This window comes from Marmota marmota, unplaced genomic scaffold (assembly GCF_001458135.2).
Source record: "Marmota marmota marmota unplaced genomic scaffold, marMar, whole genome shotgun sequence".
Classification (NCBI taxonomy): domain Eukaryota; kingdom Metazoa; phylum Chordata; class Mammalia; order Rodentia; family Sciuridae; genus Marmota; species Marmota marmota.
Window position 1 is genome coordinate 8,073,212 of NW_026000102.1, and position 26,052 is coordinate 8,099,263.

At 54.3% G+C, this 26,052-nt stretch overlaps 2 protein-coding genes across 16 annotated transcripts; both read left to right on the forward strand.

Moving 5' to 3' along the window:
- Positions 1–2,255: 2,255 nt before the first annotated feature.
- Positions 2,256–18,941, forward strand: Slc35e2b (solute carrier family 35 member E2B). Of its 11 annotated transcripts, XM_048783819.1 has the most exons (10): positions 2,256–2,520; positions 2,815–2,957; positions 7,545–8,035; positions 8,113–8,248; positions 8,603–8,730; positions 9,362–9,482; positions 11,203–11,256; positions 12,108–12,180; positions 13,736–13,881; positions 14,802–18,941. In XM_048783819.1, the coding sequence occupies exons 3-10, from the start codon at positions 7,717–7,719 to the stop codon at positions 15,139–15,141; spliced, it is 1,317 nt and encodes a 438-aa protein (XP_048639776.1). In that variant the 5' UTR covers positions 2,256–2,520; positions 2,815–2,957; positions 7,545–7,716; the 3' UTR covers positions 15,142–18,941. The 11 variants fall into 11 exon arrangements, with proteins under 11 accessions (XP_048639776.1, XP_048639781.1, XP_048639782.1 ...); XM_048783825.1 differs by lacking the exon at positions 2,256–2,520 and having other exon boundaries at positions 2,598–2,957; positions 7,971–8,035; XM_048783820.1 differs by lacking the exon at positions 2,256–2,520 and having other exon boundaries at positions 2,605–3,029.
- A 2,115-nt stretch (positions 18,942–21,056) lies between these two features.
- LOC125610804 (cyclin-dependent kinase 11B-like) lies at positions 21,057–25,545 on the forward strand. 5 transcript variants are annotated; one of them, XM_048783828.1, is made up of 6 exons: positions 21,058–21,198; positions 21,827–21,950; positions 22,023–22,069; positions 22,729–22,844; positions 24,440–24,567; positions 25,379–25,545. In XM_048783828.1, exons 3-6 carry the CDS (start codon positions 22,061–22,063, stop codon positions 25,519–25,521), a joined length of 396 nt encoding a protein of 131 aa, XP_048639785.1. In that variant the 5' UTR covers positions 21,058–21,198; positions 21,827–21,950; positions 22,023–22,060; the 3' UTR covers positions 25,522–25,545. The 5 variants fall into 5 exon arrangements, with proteins under 5 accessions (XP_048639783.1, XP_048639785.1, XP_048639787.1 ...); XM_048783826.1 differs by lacking the exon at positions 22,023–22,069 and having other exon boundaries at positions 21,057–21,198; XM_048783830.1 differs by lacking the exon at positions 21,827–21,950 and having other exon boundaries at positions 21,129–21,198.
- The last annotated feature ends 507 nt before the right edge of the window (positions 25,546–26,052 follow it).

The window sequence follows — 26,052 nt, forward strand, 5'->3', positions numbered from 1 at the left end:
GGAGGTGCCCAACCGGGGCCAAGGCCCCGTGGCATGTGCCTCGCGAAGTCGCCCCTTCCTCCGTCGGGAGGGCAACTCGCTGGGAAACTGGAACAGCGGTGCAGGGCAGGGCCCTGTGAGGTGGCAGCGCAGCCCCAGCCAGGCCCAGAGCTGCGGGTCCCGCGCGGGGAGTCTGCTTTAACCGTCGTGTTTCCGGCATTCTGACAAACAGGCAGTTCCCCGCAAATTTGTTCTCTGAGCAGGGAACATCTTTGCAGGCTTCTACAAAAGAGTAAAACAAAATGTACAACACCACTGTTTAAACAGGAATTTCTTGTTCAGTGGCTTTTTTAAAGGTCCTTTCCCCCCAAGTTCAGTGTACTTTATAAGTCTGCAAATAACATTTTAACACCGAATGAAACTACTAACATTAAAAGGGACATTAAGAGACAAGTGCAAGGTGGGCATGGTGGTATACGCCTGTGATCCCAGTGACTGGGAGAGTTGAGGCAGGAGGTTGGCAAGTTCAAGGCTAGCTGGTCAAGTCAGCAAGGCTCTATCTCAAAAGTAAAAATTTAGAAAGGGTCGGTCGGGGGTGTAACTCAGTGGTAGAATGCCCTGGGTTCAGTCCCCAGTACTGAAGAAAACAAAGAGGAAATAGGAAGGTTTTCACATTAACATTATCCATTTTCAGTGTAGAAAAATGAGAGAATGTAGAAGAGAAAAGGAATAAAAATGGACTTGGTGTCCCCCTGCTGGAGCTGGACACAGCCGGAACGGTGCTGTGTGCCGAAGCGTGGCATCCCGGCCGAGGGTGGCGGGCAGCATCTGTCCGCACTCTGTGCTTGAGTTCCTCGGGCACTCCTTGGTGTGTATTCCTGGGGGCTTCCAGTTTCTACTTGGGAGACCAGAGCTTAGCAAGCAGCCCCAGGCCAGGCAGAGGCTGGAGCCACTCAGGTGAGGATTCTGAACCCCATGAGTGTGGGTTGTCGAGCGTGGATGTGCCCTGACACCCTCACCAAAAATGGAGACCAGTCAGGCAGAACACCTGGTGACATCTGCTTTGCTCCAGAACAGCTTCTGAACTGGGTCCATGGCCTGGAATCTAGGGACAGTGAAGATGTTGGCCAGAACGTTCTCTGGCCAGCAGGTCCGGTGCACGCAGTGCTGGCAGCTCGGGGACCTTGAAGCCCAGCATCTGCCCGCTCACTGGGGCTCAGCACTGTGCAGCTTGTTCCCTGTGAGCCCAGCCTGCACACATCCTTCCGGCTGGGGTGGGAGGGACAGGAGCCACCCCCTCCATTTCTGGCCCGAGCAGGTGGGCAGCACGCCCACTCCCCAGCTCCAGCAGCTCTGACCCCAGGTGAGGTTGGCCATGCACGCCCTTCCAGCATTTGTGTACCAGACGGCTGCTGACCTCAGTCCTTTGCAGAATAGGAATTGAGTCACTGAGGCCAAGAGGGATGGTGGGCCCAATCCAGTGGGGACTCCATGCTTTGCAAGACTGTGTAGCTCTGGCTCAACCCCATGTAGCCTGAGAGGGGCTGACAAGCCCCCAGGGGTCTTGTGGCCTCCCCAAGTGGATGCTGCGTGGGATCCAAGCCCCAGGCTGAGCCAGGCACAGGTGGAAGAGTGTCCTTCCTTCGGTCACTCACACCTTGTTGAGGTTCACTTCTGCTGCCTGCCGTCCCCATGTCACCTTGCAAAAACTTTGGAACTGACTTTGGTCAGTGTGGGCTTGAAGTGCTGTCTCAGGGGGTTGACTTTTCATCCCTGATTGTTGGGGTGAGGCTGGAGTAGGCAGCCTCTGAGGTGACCCCATACCCCCTGCAGGGGGTCTGTGCAGGCCTGGCTTCCAGACCCTGAGCGAAGGGGTTGCCCCAGGAGGAGGTGGAAAGGGACCCCTGCCCTCACCCCACGAGGAGCTACTGATCTTCACCTCCTCACTGTGTGCCTGCACAGCAAGAGGGACTCAGAGAGTAAATGGTCTCTTGTTTCGTTTCTCTTTTTAAACACTGGGGACTGAGGCCAGAGGTCCTCTTCCACTGACTCACACCCCCAGCCCTTTTTATATTTTATTTTGAGACAAGGTCTTGCTCAGTTGTTGAGGCTGGGCTCAAACTTGCCATCCCCCTGCCTCAGTCTACCTAAGCCTCCTGAGCATGGGGCCACCACACCCAGACTACAAACTTTGTATCTTAAGAAAAGTTCAGACTTCGGGAAGAGCCATGTGAGTGTTCCTGTGCACCCTCTGTCTGCCTCAACGTTGACATTTTACTTGGTCTCAGTGTGACTGTCTGCCGTGGGGAGTTAACTCCAACACAGCGTAGTGGACTAGTCCACAGGCTGTGGTGCCCCCTGGGGTCCCCCCGGGTGGGTGCCAGGACCGTGCCACCTATGTGTTTCAGACCTGCCTGACACCTCTCTGGGTTAGGTTTGCCATGGTGCAGGAAGACCCCTTCTGGGGTGGACGGAGCTCAAGCCTTGGTCTCCCATCTGGAGCTTTGCCTCTGGCCACAGGTTCCTGTCCTTCACCTGCAGGTGATGCAGGCCCTGGTTTCTGTGGGGACAGGGTTCGCAGAGTGCGGCTCCACTGCCAAGCTCTGTGCAAGGGCTTGGTTCTTCCCTACCTGTCAGTCCTGATGGCTCTGTCTGCTTGTCTGTCTGCCTGATGGTGTCCTGTTTGGCAGCTGTGGAGACCGCTGTCCTCAGGCCTCTGGGTCCACCCCAAGGCTGCAGGCAGCTGCTCCTCCCTGCTGGCGGCCTGGTAGCTACTGATCCTTGATCTTTGATCCTCAGCATTGATCTGTATCTAAATGTTCTCCGGCCCCACAGCGGAAGTGTTTCAGCAAAGAGGACTTGCTCCTGCCTCTCGGGTCCCCAGCTGGGCTCTGCCCGCCTCCTGCTCCCTGGCTTCTTCTCAGCTGTGACGGGCCTCAGAGCCTCCCAGTCGCTGAGGAGCTCCCTGGTGAGACCTGGTGAGATGCTGCTTCTGCCTCTCTGACTAGCGTCCATGGCCCTGGTGCGTGGCTTAGCCGAGGCTGTCTCAGGTCTATGGCAGCTGAGGCTCTCCCTTCGCGCTTCTCCCTCCTTCCTCTCTGGGCTCATTTCTTTCTGCGTCTCTGCTGGTTTCCGCCAAGAGGCCCTGGAGGCCACTGGAGGTGCAGGCGCCCTGTTCCAGGCCCCTGGCAGGTCCTGCTCCTGCCGCACTCCCCAGAGGCGGCTCCTCTGCCTGCCAGGGGTCTGCGGCTGCCTCCCCTCCTCATCTCCCCCACGACCTGGGCTTCTGGAGCAGTGAGCCCTCAGCTGCCTGGGCCTCGGCCTCCTTGAATTCTGTCGCAGATGTCCACACTGGTGTTTAGGGTGCTCCGGCAGGCTCCTGCCACAGGGGTGGAAGGGAGGCCAGGTGGGTGCAGAGCCCCCTTGTCCAGGGCCTCCAGGGAGGACAGCGGCCTGGGTAAAGCCTGTGGGTCTTGCTGGCCCTCACCTGGCCCTGCTCCCTCCTCGTGGCACCTATGGCTCATAATAGGTGAGTGGGCATCTGTGAGAGCCCAGCTGTCCTGAAGACAGGCTGAGAGTGAGCATGCGTCCCGAAGCTGAGGTCTCCTGGCCCCGCTCTAGATGTGGTGGGCAGCAGGTGGGTCTGTTGAGAGGCCCAGGTCCCCCACCTGCTCCTCTCTGCCCTGGACCCTGAGGGAAGCTCAAGATTCACCGAGTGCCATCTGGCCGATGGCCAGTGATGGGCTTGTCTCGCCGCGCGGCTGCTGCCAGCAGCACACAGGCTGCCTCCCTGGGAGGACAGGTGGACCTGGGTACGTGCACACTCGGCCGTGTGTCCTAGCAGCTGGACAACGCAGGCCATTGGCTCCCTGGGTCCCAGCTCTGCATTTGCAGGAGATGGACAGCACAACACAGGGAGGCAGTGAGAGCCCGTCCTGGGGGTGGCACTGGGGCCCATTGCCTGGGAGGACACGGAAGCTCCGAACTCAGCCTGAAGAACAGCGGCTGTGGGCATCGCCCTGTCCACTGGGTGGCTCTGCCGTTTCCCAGAAAGGAGGGAGTGGCCACCACCTCCACTGCTCCTGCTGCCCTCTCCGCCCCGGCCCCCTTGGTGCAAACTTTTGTCCCCAAGCCTTGCTCCAGGGGTCTGTTTTGAGCGAGCCCTACAAAGCAAGCCAAGGCCAGTTTGTGGAGGCTATAGCTGCAGGGACGCAGGCAGCCAGGGACTGGCACACCCCACCTTTCTGCTGGGGTCTTCCACAGGCAGCGGAGGCCAGTCTCAACTCCAGGGAGCAGGAGCAAGGGCCGGGCAGTGGGTCTGCAGGAAGGGCTGCCAGGTGCTCCCTCCATCCCGCATCCTGGCAGCTGGCAGTCACACCTGCAGTTCTCCCGGGACTTCAGCTGTTTGGGGGCCTGAGAGAATCTTGAGATTATTTTTGGTCTTTGTCCTTAGTTCCTGGCACAGGACTCTTAAAGCCTTTGGAATTTCCTGAGTGATGGGAGTATGCTGTTACTTGCCGGGTGCCTCTTTTGGGTGGAATGGAGTTTGTGCGTTGAGTGGCTCAGGCAAGAAGTCGAGCATCAGAGGGAGCTCTGCCTCCCCTCGGCCTCCAGGAAGTGCGCACTGGAGATCAAGCACCATGAAGACCTGACGGTCCCCTCCAGGGTTGCTGAGCAGGCATGCCGGGAGAGAGGCGGTGGGGCCCAGGGCCACTCACCTTACCCTGCACCTCTCATCTGTCGGGCAGTGTTTCCACGGTGATGTGTTCCCAGATCTGACAGCGGTCCTGGCAGAGTGGCTGGACTTGAGGGGATTCATGGGAACCCTGGTGTGTAACCATCACGCCCTGTGCCTGTGGACTTCTGCACCTCGACTGCTCTTGAGCCTTGAGTCGCCCCTTCAGTCTCAGGCGTGCCCCTGGCAGGGGAGCCCCGGCCCTGGCTTCCCTCCTGGCCTGCGGCTGTGAAAGCACGCTGCCAGCTCCTCCGCTGAGACACTCGGCTGTTTTCTTCTTTGGTTGTCTTTGCTCTGAGTGACCCCGCAGAGCTCCAGACAGACCTTCTTAACGGCAGGGGAGCATGCCTCCCAGGGCCGCCTGGCTCTTGCTAAACCTGGCTTAGGAAGTGCCTGGGTGATTTTCGCCTGTTGCTCCTGTCACCTGCTCTGGCTAGAAAGGTCACATCCAGCAGAGTCTCTGGAATCTGTTTGCTTCTGTCCTGCCAGCTACCCTGGGCAGCGATGTGCACAGGGCCTGGGTGCCAGGGGTGGCGCGGCATAGTGGCTGTCCGCCTGTCCACCCTTGAGCACGAGTGAGGGGGCATTCTCAAGGTGCTGTGGGCCTCTCTGCTGGCCACTGCAGCCTCGGGAGGAGGTCGCACCATATCAGTGTCCTTTGGGAGTGGAGAGGTTAACAGGGCAGAGGACGGCGTGGGCACAGGAGCAGGGCAGACAGTGGCCACTGAGGCCGTGCAGCGGGTGCATGGGAGAAGGGGTCTGTATGATGACTTCCTGTGCACACCTATGGCCAGGGAGCTCACCCTGTGGATGCTGGTGTGGCCCGGGTGCTGGCTGTTCTCAGGGAACGCTGTGGTAGTGAGGTGAAGGGACCATGTGTCTGGCTCCTGTATGAGGCCTTGGCCAGGAACAGAGCGTCCCAGGTGGCACCCTGGGCCCTTGGTATCTCACTACCACAGTGAGCAGTGGGAGGGCAGGTGTCAGGCTGCCTCTAGCCCTGGATGACGCTGCCCGTGTCACACAGCCTCATGGCCTCAGCAGAGACAAGGGCCCTGGGCTCTGGGGCCAGCATGACCTGCTGCTGTGGCAGCTTTGCCTGGAGCCGTGACTTCCTCAGCAGGAACTGTGGGGGACCTTCCTGGCAGAGGGAGTTGCTCAGCCAAGGGTGAGCTGAGAGGCCTGTGCTCTGAATGCAGACTGTGTTCCGTCGCCAGACGGGAAGCCCACGCACCTCGTCTTCCCTTGCAGAGAACAGGCACAGTGGGAGCTGGTGTTGTTCCCCCAAGCTCAGGCAGTGCCTGTGTGACAGGTCCCAGGCCGGAGGGACAGGGTGCCTCTTGGTCTCCTTATCAGGATCTGGGTCTGCCGTGGAAGGGGGCACCCACAAGGGGCTGGGAAACAGCCCCCTGGCAATGGTGTGCTGGTGAAGGCGCGTGGGCAGCCATCTGGAGAGGGCTGTGCTGGCTAGTCCCACGGGCTATTTAGCTGCTTCAGAAAGGAGCCCCCAGGGTGCCCAGGGCATTGGATGATGGCAAGGTGACCGGTCTACCTCCAGCCAGCCCTGGACCCGGTAGGAAGGGTGGGATAGAGCAAGCTCTCCCTGTGTCCCCATCTCAGGCCAGAGCCCCGGAGAGAGCCACCAGCATGGTCACCAGGGCAGATGGTGCTGCTGTGCTGGGACAATGAGGAGACAGCATTTCAGCGTGGACTGGATGAGCCGTCCTCACCCTGGGGCAGCGGGACCCCACGCACGTGGGTGGCTGAGAGAGGCTGCGGTTGCTGGCACAGTAATAGCCAGCTGGACAGATGGGTGGACTGTGGGAGGGGGCTGACCCCAGAGCCTCCAGCCTTGCCCTGCACCAGGAGCAGGGAAGGGTCGCCAGTCACACTGTGGGGAGTCGGGCCAGTCTCCATGGCTGACTGGGGAGCCTGGAGCACACAGGTGGATGAGCAGGGAGCTGGGAGGCCTTGGGAGGCCGCAGCGTAGGACTCACCCATAAGGTGAGGTGTGGGTGGGGCTGTCCCGAGGTGGACCTGGGGAGGTCAGGGACAAGCAGAGCCACCCTGCTGCAGGGCAGGTGACTGGGAGAGCAAGGGAAGGTGAAGGGCGCCCTTTTAAATGCAAAGCTGAGCCCAGAGAAGAAAGTGGCCAGGTGTCGAGGCAGGAACCCAGGACCCAGGAGTCTGCTCCAGAGGCTCTGTCAGGCTGGGGCCCTGGACTCAGGTTTGAGTCTACTTTGGAAGGGGGACCTTGGTCCTTGTGACGGAGCAGGTCTTTGTCACCGAGGGTTGTATAGAGCAAGAACTAGGAGAGCGCCCTGGCACAAGGGAGAAGGTGGGCAGATCTGGCCCTGCCCACAGCTGTAGGAGTGGCCATCTGGCGTGAGCATGGCTGTACAGGCCTGAGGCAGGGCACGGGCACGGGCAGGGGCAGCCTCAGCCTGGAGACCACGGAGCTCAGCAGGGTCTTGGTCTTGGTCTCCTGCCAGGAAGGAGGGCGAGCCCAGAGGAGGGTGACCACTGAGGCTGAGCTATTGCAGTGACCCAGGCCTGCAGGGCCCTGGGTGGGGTGGGAGAGGAAGGGCCCAGGTCAGCCTGGCCTACACTGTGGACACAGCCCTCAGGACCTGCTCGAGAGCTGCTGTGTGAGGGAGAGGAGGGTCAGCTGGGTGTGGCCAGCTTCGGGCAGGAGGATCCTGGAGTTGGTACATTTTTTAGGGGCAGTGGACTCTCGGTCGATGTGAAGGCAAGCCTGAGTGCACGTGCCCTGCGCAGCCCCCGGCGGCTCTGGCTCTGCTTCTCGTGCTGACCGAGCTCCTTTCCTCAGCAGCCTAGCCTCTGCTTCCGCGCCCTGCTGGGGAGAGGCAGTGTCAGGGGCCATGTTCGGGCCAGCCGGGACCACGGCGTCCTCTCCTCTGCCAGCATCCTCGCACCTGGGCAGTGGCCGTGACCTGTGCTGCCCGCCCTCCAGATAAGCTGGTTCTCCTGGGCAGGACCCCAGCATGTCGTCTTCCACCAAACCCGAGGCTCCGGAGCGCGCTCCCGACCCTGCAGAGGAGCCCAAGGCACAGGCGGCTCTAGCCTGGGGCGCTCTCCTCGGTCACCGAAGCGAGAAGATGGCCTTCACCAGGAGCGAGGGCAGCCCGGAGGAGAGCCTGCTCACTGTCACCCTCACGGAGACCACAGTGCTCGAGTCGGGCCTGGGCGTGTGGAGCCCGCGGGCCCTCAGCTGCCTGTCGCTCTGGTTCTTCCTCAGCTTCTGCACGCTGTTCCTCAACAAGTACATCCTGTCCCTGCTGGAGGGCGAACCCAGCATGCTAGGTAGTGCCCGGCCGGGAGGGAATGTGGGCGGAGGGCTCAGCGGGCAGTGTGGTCAGCATGGCCCCCGCGCCCCCCAGGTGCCGTGCAGATGCTGTCGACCACGGCCATCGGGTGTGTGAAGATGTGCCTGCCCTGCTGCCTACACCAGCACAAGCCCCGGCTGGCCTACCCACCCAACTTCATCGTGACCATGCTCTTTGTGGGCCTGATGAGGTAAAGACTGGCACTCGCTCGAGTGTCCAGCTACTCCAGGCATGAGATGCCTCTGGCCACTGATGGTGGGAGTGCTTCTGCCGGCGGTGGCTGGGGCCCTGCTGGGGAGTGTCGGGCCTGGGCCTGAGGAGGCAGTTTCTGCATCTCCATGCCCTGTGTCCTCACCAGATTCTTTGTCAAGAACCAGTTTAGCATCAGCTGGAGGGAAGGTGCCTTCTCCCAGGGTGCTGCCCGGGTATCCTGCAGCCTGAGGGAGTCACACTCAGGGTGCTAAGCCATGGCCGGCAGGATGGTGCTGGCGAGGCTGGTCTGACCCAGAGTGCCAGTGCTGAGGATGCCCGTGCTTGCTGTTAGGTTCGCAACAGTGGTTCTGGGGCTGGTCAGCCTGAAGAACGTGGCAGTGTCCTTTGCCGAGACAGTGAAGAGCTCGGCCCCTATTTTCACCGTGATCATGTCTCGGATGATCCTGGGGGAGTACACGGGTGAGTGGCCCTGGAGCCGGGCTCACCGTCCTGTCCTCCCTGCAGTGTGCCCCAGCTCAGAGCAGCTACAGCCCTGCGGTCACAAAGTGCCAGCCCCTCGCCTCCCCTCCCCTCCCCGTCGTTTGCTTAGTGGTCATGAGTGCCTACTAGGAGTCTCCTGTGCCTACCAGGAGTAGGGTGCTCGCAGGTCAGAGGGCGCTGCGCCTCATGCCCCAGCCGGGTGGAGACCGGCAGCAGGGTGTCCGGGGTGGGGCCGGTCTCCAGTGGGCCGTAGGTGAGCTTGCTGGGGTTGCTGCACCATGCTCCCCTGAGCCTCAGCACTTGGCTCACCTTAGGACGGCAGTCATTCCTGGGGACCTCCCATGACTCTCCATGTTGCCAGAGCGTGTCTGTGGGTCTCAGGTCTCTGAGGCCCAGCATACACCGCTCACAGAGGAGGGCCCCACTGTGCAGGCTGCTGCAGGGTGGGCCTTACTTGGGCTTCCTCTTGGTTTGTCTCCCTGTGACTTGAGGAGCCGGTGGCATTTGTTTTTGAGTCAAAGTGAAAGCCCCACCTGTCATCCGAGGGGGTGGGAGGCGCCTGGGCCCTTGGAGGGATCTGTGCCAGTCACCTGTGCGTCCTGCCCTTCAGGACTGCTGGTAAACCTGTCCCTCATCCCCGTCATGGGAGGCCTGGCCCTGTGCACAGCCACTGAGATGAGCTTCAACATCCTGGGCTTCTCAGCTGCATTGTCCACCAACATCATGGACTGGTGAGTCACTAAAGGTGTGCAGGATGGGGGTGCCTGGAAATGGCGCTGGCCCTCCTCCTGGATTCACGGGTATTCACGCCCAGCCCAGGCTGGCTCAGAGTCACTCCTGCGACTCAGCAGGGCTCCCAGTGCCTTTTCCTGAATAGCAAAGCGGTAAGTCCCCAGTGAGGCACCTTCTTCTCAGAAGCAAGCCTGACCCTGAGGATGCAGTCCTACTTCAGACGCTGCTCAAGCTGACAATCACCAGGCCTCAGGCTGAGCCACGCACGGGCTCTGGGCCGTGGTGGTGCTCACAGGTGCGTCTGCTCTCCTGGTTAAGTGGCCGTCCACGTTCAGCTGCAAAGAGGCTACCTCTGGTGGCAAGAAACTGCCACATAGCCAGGCCCTGGGAGGCGTGCGGTGTTGCTGGGGTCCTGTGCAGGCAGAGGCCAGGACGCCTTCCAGCCACTGTTTTGATTGGTGCAAGGCAGGTGGTTCCCCACCCGCTGTCAGCCCTGCAAAACCTTCTCTCAGGGTTACTGACTACTGCTGGGTCCCTCTCATTTCTGAGTGAGGTAGGGAAAAGCAGCCGGGCTTCCAGGAGCAGGAGCAGGTCGGCACTCCTCTCACAGCAGGGAAGAGCTGGCAAGTCTGAATAGTGCAGCTGCCTCTAAAAGACAGGAATCATCTTTCTGTTTTGGTCCTGGTGTGGATCTGGGGTGCTCACCCTGAACTCCACCCTGAGCTGCACCCCGAGCTCCAGGCTCCACCCAGGCTCCACCCCGAGCTCTATCCCAAGCTCCACCTGACCTCCAACCTGAGCTTCACCCTGAGCTCCACCCAGAGCTCCACCAGAGCTCCAACCTGAGCTGCATCCTGAGCTCCTGACAGCCCTTGCTACTCTCTTGCACTGTGTTTGTGTCCTAGGAGCGTGCCAGGGCCGCACCACCTGTGCGTGTGGTAGGTCTCTGTCAGCTTGTTGGAGGGGCATCATGGCATCGGGTGTCCACAGCCTGATTTCCAGGAAGGCCTCTTGTTCACACGCAGGCAGCACTTCATGTTCACAGGCAACCTGCTGGGTCCTGTGCTCGAGGTCCTGGTTTCTGGCTGTCCTGGATGGCAGATTGCATCCTGGATGGCAGATTGCCTGGCGGAGCTGGGAACCTCTGGAAGGGCTCGGGCCAGGGTCACAGAATCTCGAGCCCGAGCCCGAGCCCTAGTCCGGGCCCGTGGCGGGCCAGTGAGTGCTCACATTGCCTGTCCTCTAGGATGCTGGCGTAGTTTAGTCACAGCTCACACTGTGCTGAGTTCTGAGTGCTGGGTGCTGGCGAAGACACAGGTCCTGTGTCCCCACAGCCTGGTGTTCGTGAGCTCCGGCTGTGTTTTCCCACAGGGTCTCCATGTAGGTGAAGTCTGTTGAGTCATGCCCGCCTCTGGAAGCCCCAGGTGCCTGACTGAGGCAGGCTGTGACTCGTGGCAGTTTTATCCAAGAAGGGTTTTGTGAAGCCCGAGACAGGACCCTGAGTACTTCCTCTTGCCCACCCGTGACGGGCGGCATGGCGCCCACCTCCCAGCAGGCAGATGCTTGGAACCCCTGGTGGGGCACCTGCTCCCAGCAGGTGCTCAGCGCTGTCCACCAGGCATGGCCATTAATGTCACTGCTAACAGGAAGCCCAGCCCCTGCTCCTGAGGGCCACGCCGACTCAGTTCCATCCTTAACCTTCTCTTCTCTCTGTTCTAGTTTGCAGAATGTTTTTTCAAAAAAGCTCCTCAGCGGGGACAAATACCGTTTCTCGTAAGTATCACAGAGGGGGGACATCTGATTTTGTAAGGCCCATGAGGACTTTTGCCCATTTAAGTTTCCAAATACTGTTGGACAGGATGGCACACACCTGTGATCCTAGTGACTTGGGAGGCTGAAGCAGGAGGATCTAGAGTTCAAACTCTAGCCTCAGCAATTTAGTGAGACCTTGTCTCAAAATAAAACATAAAAAGGACTGGGGATGTGGCAAGGGAGTGGTTATGTGCCCCTGGGTTCAATCCCCAGTGCCAAGAAGGAAGATTCCAGATGCTCCTGGAAGACATGACATGTTTCCCCTGTGGCTTAGGGGGCTTTGAAAGTATTTTGTCAAAAAGTAGGGGAAGGCCGGGCATGGTGGCACATGCCTGTACTCCTAGCAGCTCGGGAGGCTGAGACAGGAGTATCATGAGTTGAAAGCCAGCCTCAGCAACAGCGAGGCAAGGCGCTAAGCAACTCAGTGAGACCCTGTCTGTAAATAAAATACAAAATAGGGCTGGGGATGTGGCTCAGTGGTCAAGTTCCCATGAGTTCAATCCCTGATACCCCACCCACCCCCCAAAGAGATCTGTCCTCAGCCTCCAGAATGAACAACCACCCCCCAGAGGTGAGGGGCTCAGNAAAAAAAAAAAAAAAAAATAGGAGAAAAAGAAAACTCAGGGAAAGGACCCGTCAGCTTCCTTGTAGGCCTGTCTGACAGCCAGCCTGGTCCTCGTTGCCTTCTCAGTTCTGGGCAGCCATGGGTGTCCACGTCTGTGTGTCAGCACTGTGATGTGTTCTTTCGTGAAATCCCCAGGGAAATCCCAGCCCCCAAGCACGGGGAGGTCAGGAGTCTTCTGTCCCCACAGGGCCCCGGAGCTGCAGTTCTACACCAGCGCTGCTGCCGTGGCCATGCTGATCCCTGCCTGGATCTTCTTCATGGTGGGTTTTAGAAGTGGGCATCCCACTGTAGCTGGGCCCCATCTCTCTGGCAATTTCTGACACAATGACTTACCTTTGCGAGTGGATGGCTGCGGGGTATGTGCTTTGGAGTGGGCTGTACATACAGGAGCTGCCCACAGCTGCAGCAACTTGCAGAGATATCTGTGTGAGGATTTTTAGATTTGTGTAAATTATTTTTTTAACTGGATTTAATTTTTGCAGTGCTGGGGATTGAACGCAGGGCTCTCTACCACTGAGCTGCACTCCCATCCCTTTTTACTTTTCTCTCTATGTTGTGGGGGTTGACCTTGAACTTGCCATCCTCCTGCATCAGCCTCCCAAGTCGCTGGGATCACAGGTGTGCAGCAAGTGATAAATGCCTGCTGCAGAACAGGCAGTGTTGGGAGTGAAGCCTGAGCCGCCCTCCCTGGCCTCACTGCCACACTTACCTGTGTGTGGTGGTGTGAGTCCACGCGTGTGCCCACGCACGCACCATGCATGCGTCACACCTGTGCAGACCTTTCCCTCCACCATGGACACGCCCAGCTGGGGGCCCTGGCTGCCTCCCGCCCTCTCCTTTTGGGAACAGTGGCGCGTTTCTCCCACCCGGGTGCCGTACACCCACGAGGGCGTTTCCTGGGTCACCTTCTCAGAGCTGGAGCGTGCTGCGTGTCTGTCTGCATATTTCTTTATCGTGATGAAACACACAGGACAAGAGCTTCCTGTCTCGATCCTGTCAAGTCCTGGGGCACTAGGCAGAGCATGTTCCCGGTGTCCATCACACAGCCCACCCAGAACTTCGTCTCCAGCCCAGACCTGCGCCCTGTCCAGGGCTCCCCTCCCTCCCCAGCCCCATCGCCACCACCTCCTCTCTGGCTCTGGGCAGTCAACTCCTCTGAGGGCTCCTGCTGGTGGCATCCACAGTGCTTGTCTTTTGTGTCTGGTCAGCACGACCTTTTCTGTATGTGTGGTGCTGGGCATGGAACCCAGGCCTCGTACACGCCCACGGGCGCTCTGTCCCCAGGTTGCCCGCCGCCCAGCACAGCTTTTCTGAGGTTCTTCTCTGATGTGGCATGTGCCACCCTAGCTCCTCCTTAAGGCCGAGTGTTCCCCAAGTGTAGGCAGACCGCTCTGGTTTGTCCACTCACCATCCGTAGGCACTCGAGTTGGTCCTGTTTTGGTCCCCGAGAGTGCTGCTGCTGGGAACTCCGGTCACACGTCTCCCTGGGAGGCCCTGCTTTCAGCTCTCTGGGTATGTGCCCGGCAGTGGGACTGCGGGATGCTGCAGTGACCTGTGTTTGAATCCTGGAGGGACTGCCACCCTGGTCACCACCACACCGTTGCGCAGGTTCCTGTTTCCCCAGACCCTCTGCAGCACTTTCTGGCTTGGTTGGCTTTTGGCGGTAGCTGTCCTCACAGAAGTGAGGTGGTTCTGTCCTCCCTCGTGACAGCGTCTGTGTGCTTGCGGGGGATCCCGAGTGTGGCAGTTCTGCAGGGACCTTCCTTTGTGCCCTCCTTAGCGGGCCAGCAGAGCAGCCTTTGGTTCTGGCCCTAGGACGTGCCCATGATCGGGAGGAGCGGGACAAGCTTCAGCTACAGCCAGGACATGGTGATCCTGCTCCTGACAGATGGTGCCCTGTTCCACCTTCAGAGTGTCACTGCATATGCCCTCATGGGGAAGATCTCCCCGGTGACATTCAGGTAAGCAGAGACTTCCCGAGAGAGGCACAGTGTGCCCGGTGTTTTGCAGAGAAGACCTGAAGTCTGGCATCTTCCGTGGTGACGCCTGGTGCCCCCGTGCCCAGTCGCTGGGCCGTTCTGCACCAGCGCCATGTGAAGTGCAGTGAGCTTGAGAGGAGAGTCCCCACAGGTTTCCACTAGAAGTTGACATGAGAGACGTTTTTGGGACTGGCTGAGTGTTTTTCTCAACAGAGCAGCCAATGGCACTGTCTATAACAGTGGGACCCTCTGCCTTTGTGCTCTCCAGCACAGGAGCCGCTGGCCACACATGGCTCCTGAGCACTCGAGATGTAGCAGGTGCAGCACCAAACAGGGGTCCCTTTTGCGTGTGGTGCCGGGGGTGGTGGCCAGGGCCTGGCCCATGCAGGGCAAGTGCCCCACTCCTCAGCTGCACCCACTCTGGGTACTTTTTTTTTTTTTTTTTGGTACCAGGGATTGAACTCAAAGCACTTAACCACTGAGCCACACCCGCATCCCTCTTTTGTATTTTATTTAGAGACAGGGTCTCATGAGTTGCTAAGAGCCTTGTCAAGTTGCTGAGGCTGGCTTTGAACTCGTGATCCTCGTGCTTCAGCCTCCCTAGCCACTGGGATCACAGGCATGTGCAACCATGCCTGGCCCTTTCTCTCATTCTTTAGAGAACAGGCTGAAGTATTTAGTGGCAAAATGGTGCAGTGTCTGTGAGTTATTTTAAAATATCTCAACACAAAGAAAGAAAGAAGCACATGTAGAAAAAGCTATTCACCAAATCTAGCTGCTGAGAATGTGGCTGTTGGCTGCCATGTTTTTCCACTTTTCTGTTTGACATTTTTCATAACAAAAAGTGACCCCAGAGAAAGAGGGAAGGAAGGAGGGACCGGGTTTCGCCCTGTCTCCCACAGGCCCCGTGCAGCTGCACCCGGGTGCCCACAGGACTCTCCAGGCCGGCTGCACGTGGCCTGGGCTGAGCGTCCCCTGCCTCTGCCCTGTTGCCACAGCGTCGCCAGCACCGTGAAGCACGCCTTGTCCATCTGGCTCAGCATCATCGTCTTCGGCAACAAGATCACCAGCCTGTCAGCCGTCGGCACCATTCTCGTGATGGTGGGTGTCCTGCTCTACAACAAGGCCAGGCAGCACCAGCAAGAAGTCATGCAGAGCCTAGCCACAGCCACCAGCTGGGTCCCCGAGGACGATACAGAACCAGTGGGTCCCCAGGACCCCAGACAGCATGTTCACCCCTGAACATGGGAGGCCCCTGGCTGCCTGGGCGCTGCATGCTCCCCCTGCCGCTGCATGGTCCCTGGAAACCAGCCAGGGCCGCCCCCTGCATTACACAGTGGGCTGAGGGCCAGAGGCTCGTGGGACACAGACTCCACTGACAGCTGAGCACTGGAGGAGGGACCAGCCTGCACCCCCGGGCTGACCAGGCTGCAGCTGGGCCAGACCCCACCACCTCTGAAGGGACTACTGGGCCACATGTGCCCGGGCTCCAGTGCCAACACGAGCTTCTCCCTGCCTGGTGCCAACAGAGACCTCAGCTCCCACACCAGCCACCACAGGCCCCGAAGCTGCCTGGTCCCCAGCCATCCACAGACACTGGCCACAGTGTCCCCTGTGGGCTACCTTCCCAGGTGCCAGACCTGAGCAGGTGGACAGGTCCCTAAGCAGAGGTCTCAGCTGCTGAGAAGGGGGCTAGACTCCTCTCTCTGCTTCAGAGCTGTCCTCATGGAGGGCCCTATGGCTGCCATTTGACCCCATAGCCACAACATCGTGTGACAGGGATTGTCCACTGAATTGCTCTGTGAGGGGAAAAGCCACCCATCACAGCCTGGCACCGTGCCCCTCACCCTTCACATCCTGGCACTGAGCCCCTCACCTCTGGGGGGTGGTTGTTCATTCTGGAGGCTGAGGACAGATCTCTTTGGGGGGTTAGCTCCATTCACATCTCAGACTCATGTGTGTGAAGCAGGCTGTTCTGAGGTCCCTGATCTCCTGCTGGACCGCCCTGCTGGACTCCGCGGGGGGCAGCTGAGCAGGGGAGCCCTTGCAGAGCACTTAGCACTCAGGTTATGCTGCGTGACACTCGACTTTCCAACAAAGCTGCAGCCACATGGCTTGTGGACCTGGTGTGTCAGGTGGCCATGTCCAGGCACATGGCCATGGCTGCCCCCGAGGGACCACGATATGGTAGCGCCCCAGCCACTGGGCGGACTGAGTCTCAACTGGGTACTAGAGCTGCAGTCAGGCTGGCACTGGCTCTGCCCTTCGTCCTGCTGGAGTCTGACCTGGGTGCATGCACTCTTTGGCCAGCCAGTCTGAAACCTCTCTGTGCCCTGAGCTTGGGCTTGTGCTTGTGGGCTGCAGCCACTGGCACCCACTGTTCCCGGGCTTATCCCCTCACCACTCGTCAGGTTAGGGGCAACCATCATCAGCTCACTGGTTTTTCAGTTGGTTTCTCAGCTGGGGAACAGGAAAACAGTTCCTCCCAGAAGTAAACTCCCAGAAACAAAGAGCAATAATTATGCCTCATTTCTCTCCACCTACTTGAAAAGGTTTTTCATGATGATGGATCAAAATGAGGTCTTTTAATCCACAAGCCGCCTTGTTAAAAGAAGCTGGCCTGTGTGCGAGGATGGGCCAGCTGTGTGCTCCTGCACGCAGGGTCACCTCCACTGTGAAGATGTTTTCCTGTGCGATTCTGCCCAGGGTTCTGTTTCCTTCCTCTTCTGCTTTCCCCCAAAACTGAAGAAAAAGAGGTGGAGGTGGCATTTGGGTGGTGCTGTTGGATTGATTTGCCCCAAGGCCTGGTCCACTCCCAAGCACATGCTACCAAGCTCTGACAGAGTGAGGGGCAGACACTTTTGAGTTTGCTGAGAGGTCCAGGCGCCTGGCTTCCGAGTATTGTTTCGAATTTCTGGTGCGCTGTCTCCTGTGGAATTAGGAAGTTGCCTGTTGTGACTCACCCCTCCCCTCCTGCTTCAAAAGCAGCGCTCAGCTTGTTTTGATTTCCTTAAATCACTAGCAAGCAAGGCAGTTCCTGTAACGATGCTTTGGAGACCTCCATGCATCCTGGGCAGGAAGATGGTGGAAGCCTAGCTTGGCCAACACCAAGCCCTCACCCTCACCCTCACCCACACCCACCTTCCTTCCCGTCTTGCACCAACCCCTACTTCTCCTGGCACTTCTAGGACATACCCAAGGCCTGGCTTGGCCCTGTGCTGACGATTCTCTCTTATTATGTCTGTCTAGTCTTTTATGGAACCATGACAGATGTGGTGTGGGAGCCCAGGTGCTGGACCGCTGCTGGGCTGGTAACTCCTCCTGTGGCCTTGGTCTGTGCCTTGTAAACAGCACACCAACCAGACCTTCCCAGTGGGGTGTCTGCTTCTTCCTTAACCCATACTTAGAGGTGTATAGATTTCAAATATTGAAACAACTTCCATGGGGGCTGGGGAGTAACTCAGTGGTCGACCACTTGTCTAGGGTATGCAAGGCCCTGGGTTCCATCCACAGCACTACAAGGGAAAAATGAAAACCTCCACTACTAACTGCATAAAATGCTTTTTAAAAAATCTGATAGTCATAATTTTCTGTATATCAGCATTAAGAGTCTGCCTGCTGGGAAGTTGAGAAGACTCTTGCACAATTCAAAATGTGTCTTTAATTTTTGAAAAATGAACAGTGAGTCAGAGACAGTTTTAAAAAATGCTACATAAAGAAATCAGCAAAATAGAGCTGCTTTGTAGCATGTCTTAAAATACTTGTCAGAAACTTGTGGGCTTAGCTTCCCTGTGAATGACCACTAAAATGGGTCAGTGGACAGCAGAGGCACAGCAGCTTTGATACCTGTCCAAGTGATGGGCGTGTGTGTTTTGTTTAGGTGCTGGGGCACTCCATCACCAAGCTACAGCCCAGCCCTTTTTATTTTTTGAGAGAGTCACTAAATCACCCAAGCTAGCCTCAAACTTGCCATCCTCTTGCCTCAGCCTGCTAAGTTGCTGTGGTCACAGGTGTGTGCTACTGTGCCCAGCTCCAAGCATTGTGCTTTCTAAGGTCTGGAAGTATTTACACTGTTACCCTGGGTTGGAAAAAGTAAGCACCTATGTTATCATAGACAGAAATCAATTTTTAAATTTTTTTTTGTAGTTGTAGATAGAATGCCTTTACTTTTTTTTTTTTTTTTTTTTATGTGGTGCTGAGGATTGAACCCAGTGCCTCAGGCATGCTAGGCAAGCACTTTGCCACTGAGCTACAGCCCCAGTCCCAATTTTTTTGTGGGGGTGGGGCTTTCTACCAAGGGCTTCATTCCTTCTTAAAATATGTTCACTGCCTGGTTGGAACTTCTTTTATGTGGGATCAAACCCAGAGCCTAGCTCATGGTAGGCAAGTGCTCTACCTCATGGCTACGCCCTCCACCTATTAAATTAAAAAATGAGAACATCCCAGTTTTCCTGATGAACATCCCTGCTCCTCTGCCCTGTCTAAGGAGCCAAGAGCAGATCCTTCAGATCATGCTGATTGTGAGTTGCTGCTAACTGCAACTCAGTACAGAAAACTTCAACTTCACACTCTCTGGGATATTTCTCCCTGTTTTTCTGGGGTTCTTGATTCTGGGTTTGGTAGTTGCTGGACCATTACTCAGACATCCAAATTCAGTTTGAAAAGTCTTTTGTTTTTGGTTTTCATTTCTGGAAAAGTGCATTCAGCTCATTTGCAATTTCTAAACTGTTTGCAGACATATGCTCCTGCCTTCAGGGTATTGTAGACTCCATCCCAGAGGACTACAGTAGGGTGACATTCCCACGCTGAAAAACTTGATAATCATATCAGTAATTGCCTGCATCAGAGCCAAATTACATTTGCTTTATACCAAACAAGACTGTGGAGAACTATCATACAAAACGTTTATGCTGTTTTGTGTGTCACCAATTTCAGTATTTATGTGACTAGATTAATGCTTTCAAAAAATTTGGTTCTCTTAAATAACTTAGGTGAATCCCTGTTAATTCCACTCTGGTAATAAATTGGTACTGTGTAATTAATCCTGTGGATGCCTCCTGGTTACTTTTGTCTAAATGAAGCAGCTAAGGTAGCCATGGTCAGTGGCTCATGAACTGCAAGAGGGGGATCAATGTCAAGTGTGCACTTCCATTCTCCTTTGTATCTCTTCCATTTATGCCAACAAAATTATCAAACTCGGTTTCTTATTGCCTTCACCAGTTTCTGGCAGGGAGGGAGGGGAAAAATAAAGGCTCTCTGGTAACTAAAATTCGGGAAGTAAACATTTCATTCAAGGGGGGAAAGAATCCCAATACCCCTCAACATTTTTTATGCCCTTGTCTATTTCTTGTTAGTCTTCTGCATTTTCGCATTTTCAGATCCATGGCTGTAACTTCAGTCGTCTCTTCAAAATGATTCAGGATGTTGCTGGACTTTTTAAAAAGTCCACAGCGTAACTTGACATGGATATATGGAACACTAGTCCCATTTTAGCAAGTCTCCCAGGAAAGTTCTGAATTCTGTAGGCTGAGTGAGACTTAGGGACCCTGAAAAACAAAACTGCCCATGGATTTGAAAAGCATCTTTTCAAAAGAACAATACAATAGCATCACACTGTGAAGCTCTCTCCCTGCTCTATTTTTGTACACGTTTAAAAAACAAAATTATAAGGGCTGGGGTTGTGGCTCAGTGGCAGAGCGCTTGCCTCACACACATGAGGCACTCGGTTCTATCCTCAGCACCACATAAAAATAAGTCAATATAATAAAGATTTTTTTTTTAATTTTTTAATATTTATTTTTTAGTTTTCAGCGGACACAACATCTTTGTTGGTATGTGGTGCTCAGGATCGAACCCGGGGCCGCACGCATGCCAGACGAGCGCACTACCGCTTGAGCCACATCCCCAGCCCCAAATAAAGATTTTTAAAAAACTTATGGCTATGGGGCTGGGGATGTGGCTCAAGCGGTAAAGTGCTCGCCTGGCATGTGTGGGGGCTGGGTTCCATCCTCAACACCACATAAAAATAAAGATGTTGTGTCCACTGAAAACTAAAAAATAAATATTAAAAAAATTCTCTCAAAAAAATGAAAGTATTAAAACAAACAAACAAAATTATGAGCCAGGCACAGTGACTGAACGCCTGTAGTCCCAGCAGCTCAGGTGGCTGAGGTGAGGATCACCTTAGCAAGACCTTTCTCAGGTCTTAAGCAACTTTGAAAGACCATGTTTCAAAATAAATTTTAAAAAGTGGGATGCGGCTCAGTGATTAAGCACCTCTGGGCTCAATCTCTGGTACCAAACAACAAAACAAAATCAGCCAGGTGCCCATGGAGCAGACGTGTCATCCAAGGCGGGAAATGAAGCAGGAGGATCACAAATTCCTGCCAGGCTGAGTAATTAGCAAGATCCTGTCTCGAAATAACAAAAAGGACTGGGCATGTAGCTGGTAGAGCGCTTGTCGAGCATGTGCGAGGTTCTGGAGCACTGACTCTCCCCGCCAAATTACAACAAAAGTTCTTAACTGGCTTTATCTGCGATTCCAAAATGGGAGTGAATCGAATGACTGGACCCCTGAGCAGAGAAGTTGTTACGACAGAAAAATGTCTGATCATCCCAAATCTGCTCGCGTGGACAGGCTGGAGCGGGGCTTCCTGCAGCCCGAGCCCCGACGCTCGTTCCCCAGGCTCGGAAGGTTTCCGCTGCGTGGCGTGGCCTTAGCACCAGCGCGGCGCGGTGGTCCGTCGCGGGCCCCGGGCGGGAGCGCCGAGCGGACCCGGGCCCCCGGGAACCGCGGGAGGACGCAGCTCTTCCGCAACAGAGCGCTCAGCGCGCCGCCGAACCCGGCCGCCCCTCGAGCAGACAAGCCCGGCGGTTGGCGCCGCACGAAGGGTGCGGTCGCCTCCGTCCACCTATCGGCCTCAAAGAGATAGACCCAAACCAGTGTCGCTCTCGGGGCAGGACTCGCCCAGGACGGCGCCACGACGCCTGCGTCACCAGCCCGTGACGCTCAGAGCCACAGCACGCGAGGACTTCCTCGCCTCTAGTCCTAGACCGGAAGTTGCCTTGCCCCGTGCGTCATCAGCATGCGCCGACACAGGAAGTGGCGACACTCCTGACGCCTGACAGGAGCTGTTTCCTCTCCGAGTCCTGGGTCGGAATTCCCCAGCGCCTACTCTCGTGCGTCATCATCGGGCGCCAAAGCAGGAAGTGACGACGCTCCTGGCGCGCGCCGGCCGCTGTTTCTTCTCAGGCTCGGGGACCGGCGGCGGCGGCGGCGGCGGTGGCGGTGGCGCTGGGGTGAGTGGCGGCGGGGCGGCCCGGGCATGGGAGCGCGGGGCGGCCGGCGGCCCCGAGGTCTCGCGAGCGAGCGGCCCTCGGGGCTGTAGGGGGCATGGGTTCGGCGGCGGTCGACCTTCCCGCTCCGCTGTCCAGTCGCGTCCCGCTCCGAGCTTCGGGCGGACGGGGTGGCGGGCCCCGGCGCTCTCCTGAGCCGGGCGGTCCTTCTCCGAGCACCTGCCTCCCCCGGCCCCTCGGTGCCCTGTGACGGAGGGTGCAGCTGTCCAGCGGCCAGTGCCATCATCTAGCCCAGTGGTCTTTCTGACACATTCTTTTGACACCAAGGGCAGAGCTTGATGAGTGCCAGGCACTGAGCCAAGAGCTTTTAGCTGGATGATCTCCTGTAATCCTCGCGCGATCCCTTTCGGTAGGTGTTGTTCCCATCGGTGGGAAAGCCGAGTGCACTGTTGCCCAAGACCTCGGAGGAGCGAGAAGAGACGAGAGGCCAACAGTCACTTTTCAGAGCCCTCCTCACGAGGACTTATGCTGAAAACTCCAAAGTGACTAGGCTGAGGGTTCAGAAGCAGCAGAGCATCAAACCATAGTTTGCTGTGTCCCGAGGTCGCTTGAATTATGTTTCTTTTTGCAGCGTTTTAACTCAAATGGGTGATGAAAAGGACTCTTGGAAAGTGAAAACTTTAGATGAAATTCTCCAGGAAAAGAAACGAAGGAAGGAACAAGAGGAGAAAGCAGAGATAAAACGCTTAAAAAATGTAAGCTATGTTTTTTAAGTAAGTGATTTTCTTAAAGGAGATTTAATTTCTTTGCCCTCATTTTTCCATTAGAACAACGCTTCTTCGGTGAAGTTCTTTTGTACTTCCAAATGTCACAGGTGAGCCCAAATCTATTCTAAAAATTAACAAAAACATTCACATGCTCAGTTTACATTGAAGGCAGATTGATAACACTGAAGCTGTGTCTAGATAAGAATGTCTACGTGGAGAATAAAATGTTCTGAACCTAGAATCATTAGTGTGAACAGACTAACTTCTCTCATTTCATTATTAGCGTATTCATAGTACCATTTCCAAGTATTTTTAATATAGTGGGAACTTGCCTTAAAATTAATATGAATGTTTCGTATTTTTCTTGATTTGCATGACATATCAAAAGATTTTTAGTAATTGGATAAGAGGCATTGGCATTAGGAACCTCTTCTGATAAGATCAGGAACAGATTATTTCAAAGTATATATATAAGTATTATATGAAGTATCAGAAGTATTTGGTGTACAAAATGTGGCTTAAGCCTCAGCAACTAACAGAGTCTAGTATCTTTTGTCATGTATGCTGGTTTTAAATTTTCTATCCCAGGTTTTGGGTTACAGAGAGTTGTAATTTTAATGCCATGGGATTTGAATTACTTTTTACATTGTGTAATATTTATCCTTTCAAAGTATGCGTGAAAGCTTCCTTTGGTATGTTGACAAAGTTTGGTTATCATTAAAAATACATTTATAAGAAAGTGACTAATTTTCTCTTTGTTTCTTAGTCTGATGACCGGGATTCCAAACGGGATTCCCTTGAGGAGGGGGAGCTGAGAGATCACCGCATGGAGATTACAATCAGGAACTCACCATACCGACGTGAGGATTCTATGGAAGACAGGTGAGAATGCAAAGTCATTAGGAGCAAGAGTGAGCAGACTGGGGAGCACTCTACATGAACGAGGTCTTGACTGTCCTCACTGTTACTTGAAAAGCGTTGTGACTTCAGATACACCTCACAGTTGAGGCTAGATGGAGTCCATTATCCCTATTTTTTCTCTTACAAAAAGACTGAATGAGCATGTATTCCTTTCTCAGTGATAATTCTTCAGTTAGGCCAGCACCACTTAGATCATACAATTAGATATTTGCATGTTGTTGAAAGTTTAAGATTCTATATGTATCTAAAGTAGAATGCTGAGAGGGCCACAGTCAGAAATGTTTAGCCCATTAAGTGAGTGTTTTCTTTTTTTGTTTTTGTTTTTGTGGGTTTGTGTGGATCTTTTTTTTAAAGAATTTTTGAGGGCTGGGATTGTGGCTCAGTGGTAGAGCCCTCGCCTGGCACGGGTGGGACCCGGTTTCGGTCCTCAGCACCACATAAAAATAAAGGCATTTTGTTGTGTCCATCTACACCTAAAAAAAAATAAATAAATATACATATTTTTTAAAAAAAGAATTGTTGAGATCTTTAAGGTTGATAACATTTAAGCCCTTTTTAACAGCCTTACTGAGCTATAAATGACAAAATGAACTACAAAGATTTAAGTGTGTAATTTGATACTTTTGGGGTGGGCGGCAGATAACCAGAGATTGAACTCAGGGACACTCCACCATTGAGCCACATCCCCAATCCTATTTTGTATTTTATTTATACACAGGAGTCTCACTGAGTTGCTTATTAGCACCTTGCTTTATTCTGAGGCTGGCTTTGAACTTGCAATTCTCCTGCCGTAGCCTCCAGAGCCACTGGGATTACAGATGTGCGCCACCGTGCCCAGCTTGATCATGTGTGTGTGTCTGTGTGTGTGTATGTTGCTAGGGATTGAACCCAGGGCCTTGTGCATGCAAGGCAAGCATTCCACCAACTGAGCTATATACCCAGCCCTTGATACATTTATTTTATTTTATTTTATTTATTTATTTATTTATTTTTTAATATTTATTTTTTAGTTTTCAGCGGACACAACATCTTTGATTGTATGTGGTGCTGAGGATTGAACCCGGGCCGCACGCATGCCAGGCGAGCGCACTACCGCTTGAGCCACATCCCCAGCCCCTTGATACATTTTTTTTATTTTTATTTTTTTTATTTTATTTTATTTTTAGAGAGAGAGAGAGAATTTTTTAATATTTATTTTTTAGTTCTCGGCGGACACAACATCTTTGTTTGTATGTGGTGCTCAGGATCGAACCCGGGCCACACGCATGCCAGGAGAGCGCGCTACCGCTTGAGCCACATCCCCAGCCCCGATACATTTTTTTAAATAACTTCACTTATATGGTGCTGAAGATCAAACCCAGTGCCTCACACATGCTTGGCAAGTGCTCTACCACTGAACCACAACCCAAGCCCCTACTGTATCTTTTTAAATGATTGATCAAATGCACCTTTATTCTGTTGTGAATCCTGAATTTTTTTCTAAGTTGGAGAAACTGTAGTATCCTGGTTCTCTCTAGGCTTTGCAGCATGACGTGGTGTCTTGTATCTTATTTCAGAGGAGAGGAAGATGATTCTCTGGCTATCAAACCACCCCAGCAGATGTCTCGGAAAGAAAAGGCTCATCACAGGAAAGACGAAAAGAGAAAAGAGAAACGCAGGCATCGCAGCCATTCAGCAGAAGGGGGTACCAGTAGTCTTTGTGTTTTTCTCCTTTTTTCATGATCTGCCTTCTCCAGACTATAGCAAAGGGAGTAGAAGTTTAATAAAAAAGTAAACTCCTTTAGAATAACCATTTCATTTTCCTTCTGGTGTTTTTTCTCTCTCATTACATTATTTTTAAATTTATTTATATGGAAAATAGTCAATCCAATAATTGGAGAAAAATACACACATAAAAAAGAATGGTTGTGGGGCTGGGCTGGGGCCCAGTGGTAGAGCGCTTGCCTAGCATGTGTGAGGCCCTGGGTTCTATTCTCAGCACCACACACAAACAAAAAAGTAAATAAAGGTCCATTAATAACTTAAAAAAAAAAAAAAAGAATGGGTGTTTGGTCAAATTCAAGTAACAGATTTGGCTTGTTTAGAGGTTTAATCTCATGCCAGTATCAAGGGGTACTAAGGGGCACTAGGAACAGAGGGCCTTTTTAAAATTTCATTATTATAAATGCAGTTGGTTAATTAATTTAGTTTTATAATATAGAAGTCTGTCAAATAAAGGAACAAAACTTTGTAGTTTATGTATTGCTTTTATTTATTTATTTATTTTGGCATGGGGATTGAACCTAGGGGTGCTGAGTTATATCCCTGACCCTTTTTATTTATTTTTGGGGAGACGAGTCTCACTAAGCTGCCCCAGCTGGCCTCAAACTTGCAATCCCCTGCCTCATCCTCCACAGTTGCTGAGATTATAGGTGTGCACTACTACATTTGGCTCATCAAAGTTATGTTTTGGTAAACTAAGCTGTTTTTTCATGACACCTATCATTTCCTCTCAGGGAAGCATGCTAGAGTGAAAGAAAAGGAAAGAGAACACGAGCGTCGGAAACGCCATCGAGAAGAACAGGATAAAGCTCGCCGGGAATGGGAGAGACAGAAGCGGAGGGAGCTGGCACGCGAGCATTCCAGGAGAGAGAGGTGAGGCCTGCTCCATTCAGGAGCCTTCATCCAGGGCCATGATGGTCAGGGTCCTGCAGGGGCAGCGGAGCATTCCATACCTGAGCATGATTAGCGTAGAGCAGTATATGGACAATGGGTGCAGCATGGCAGATGTTGGGTGGTGGTCACCTGGAGGAATGTCCTGCAGGAAGTGAGGCAGGTGTGTCTGAATTGACAGAGAAGCTGACCAAGGCCCCAGAACTCTGAGTAGCCTTCCACTCAAGGCTGGCATGGAAGTCATCATTAGCCAGTCATAGTTGTAACTCCCTGAGAGACTCGGTTTGGAGTGATGGTGGAAGGAGAAGGAAAACTGCAGGGCAATGCTGGAGGTCACAGGTGGGAATTCAGGCACACGGAGGTAAGGGTTAGGCCATGTGTGAGTCCCTGGAGGTGAAAAGGGTGGTGCAGCAAGGAGTTGCTCCTGGAGAATGCCCCTTTCACATCATGACATGAGTCACTTTCCCACAGGGAGGAATATGAGGTCTGCGTGTTTTTAGGGGTAGGTAAAGGTACC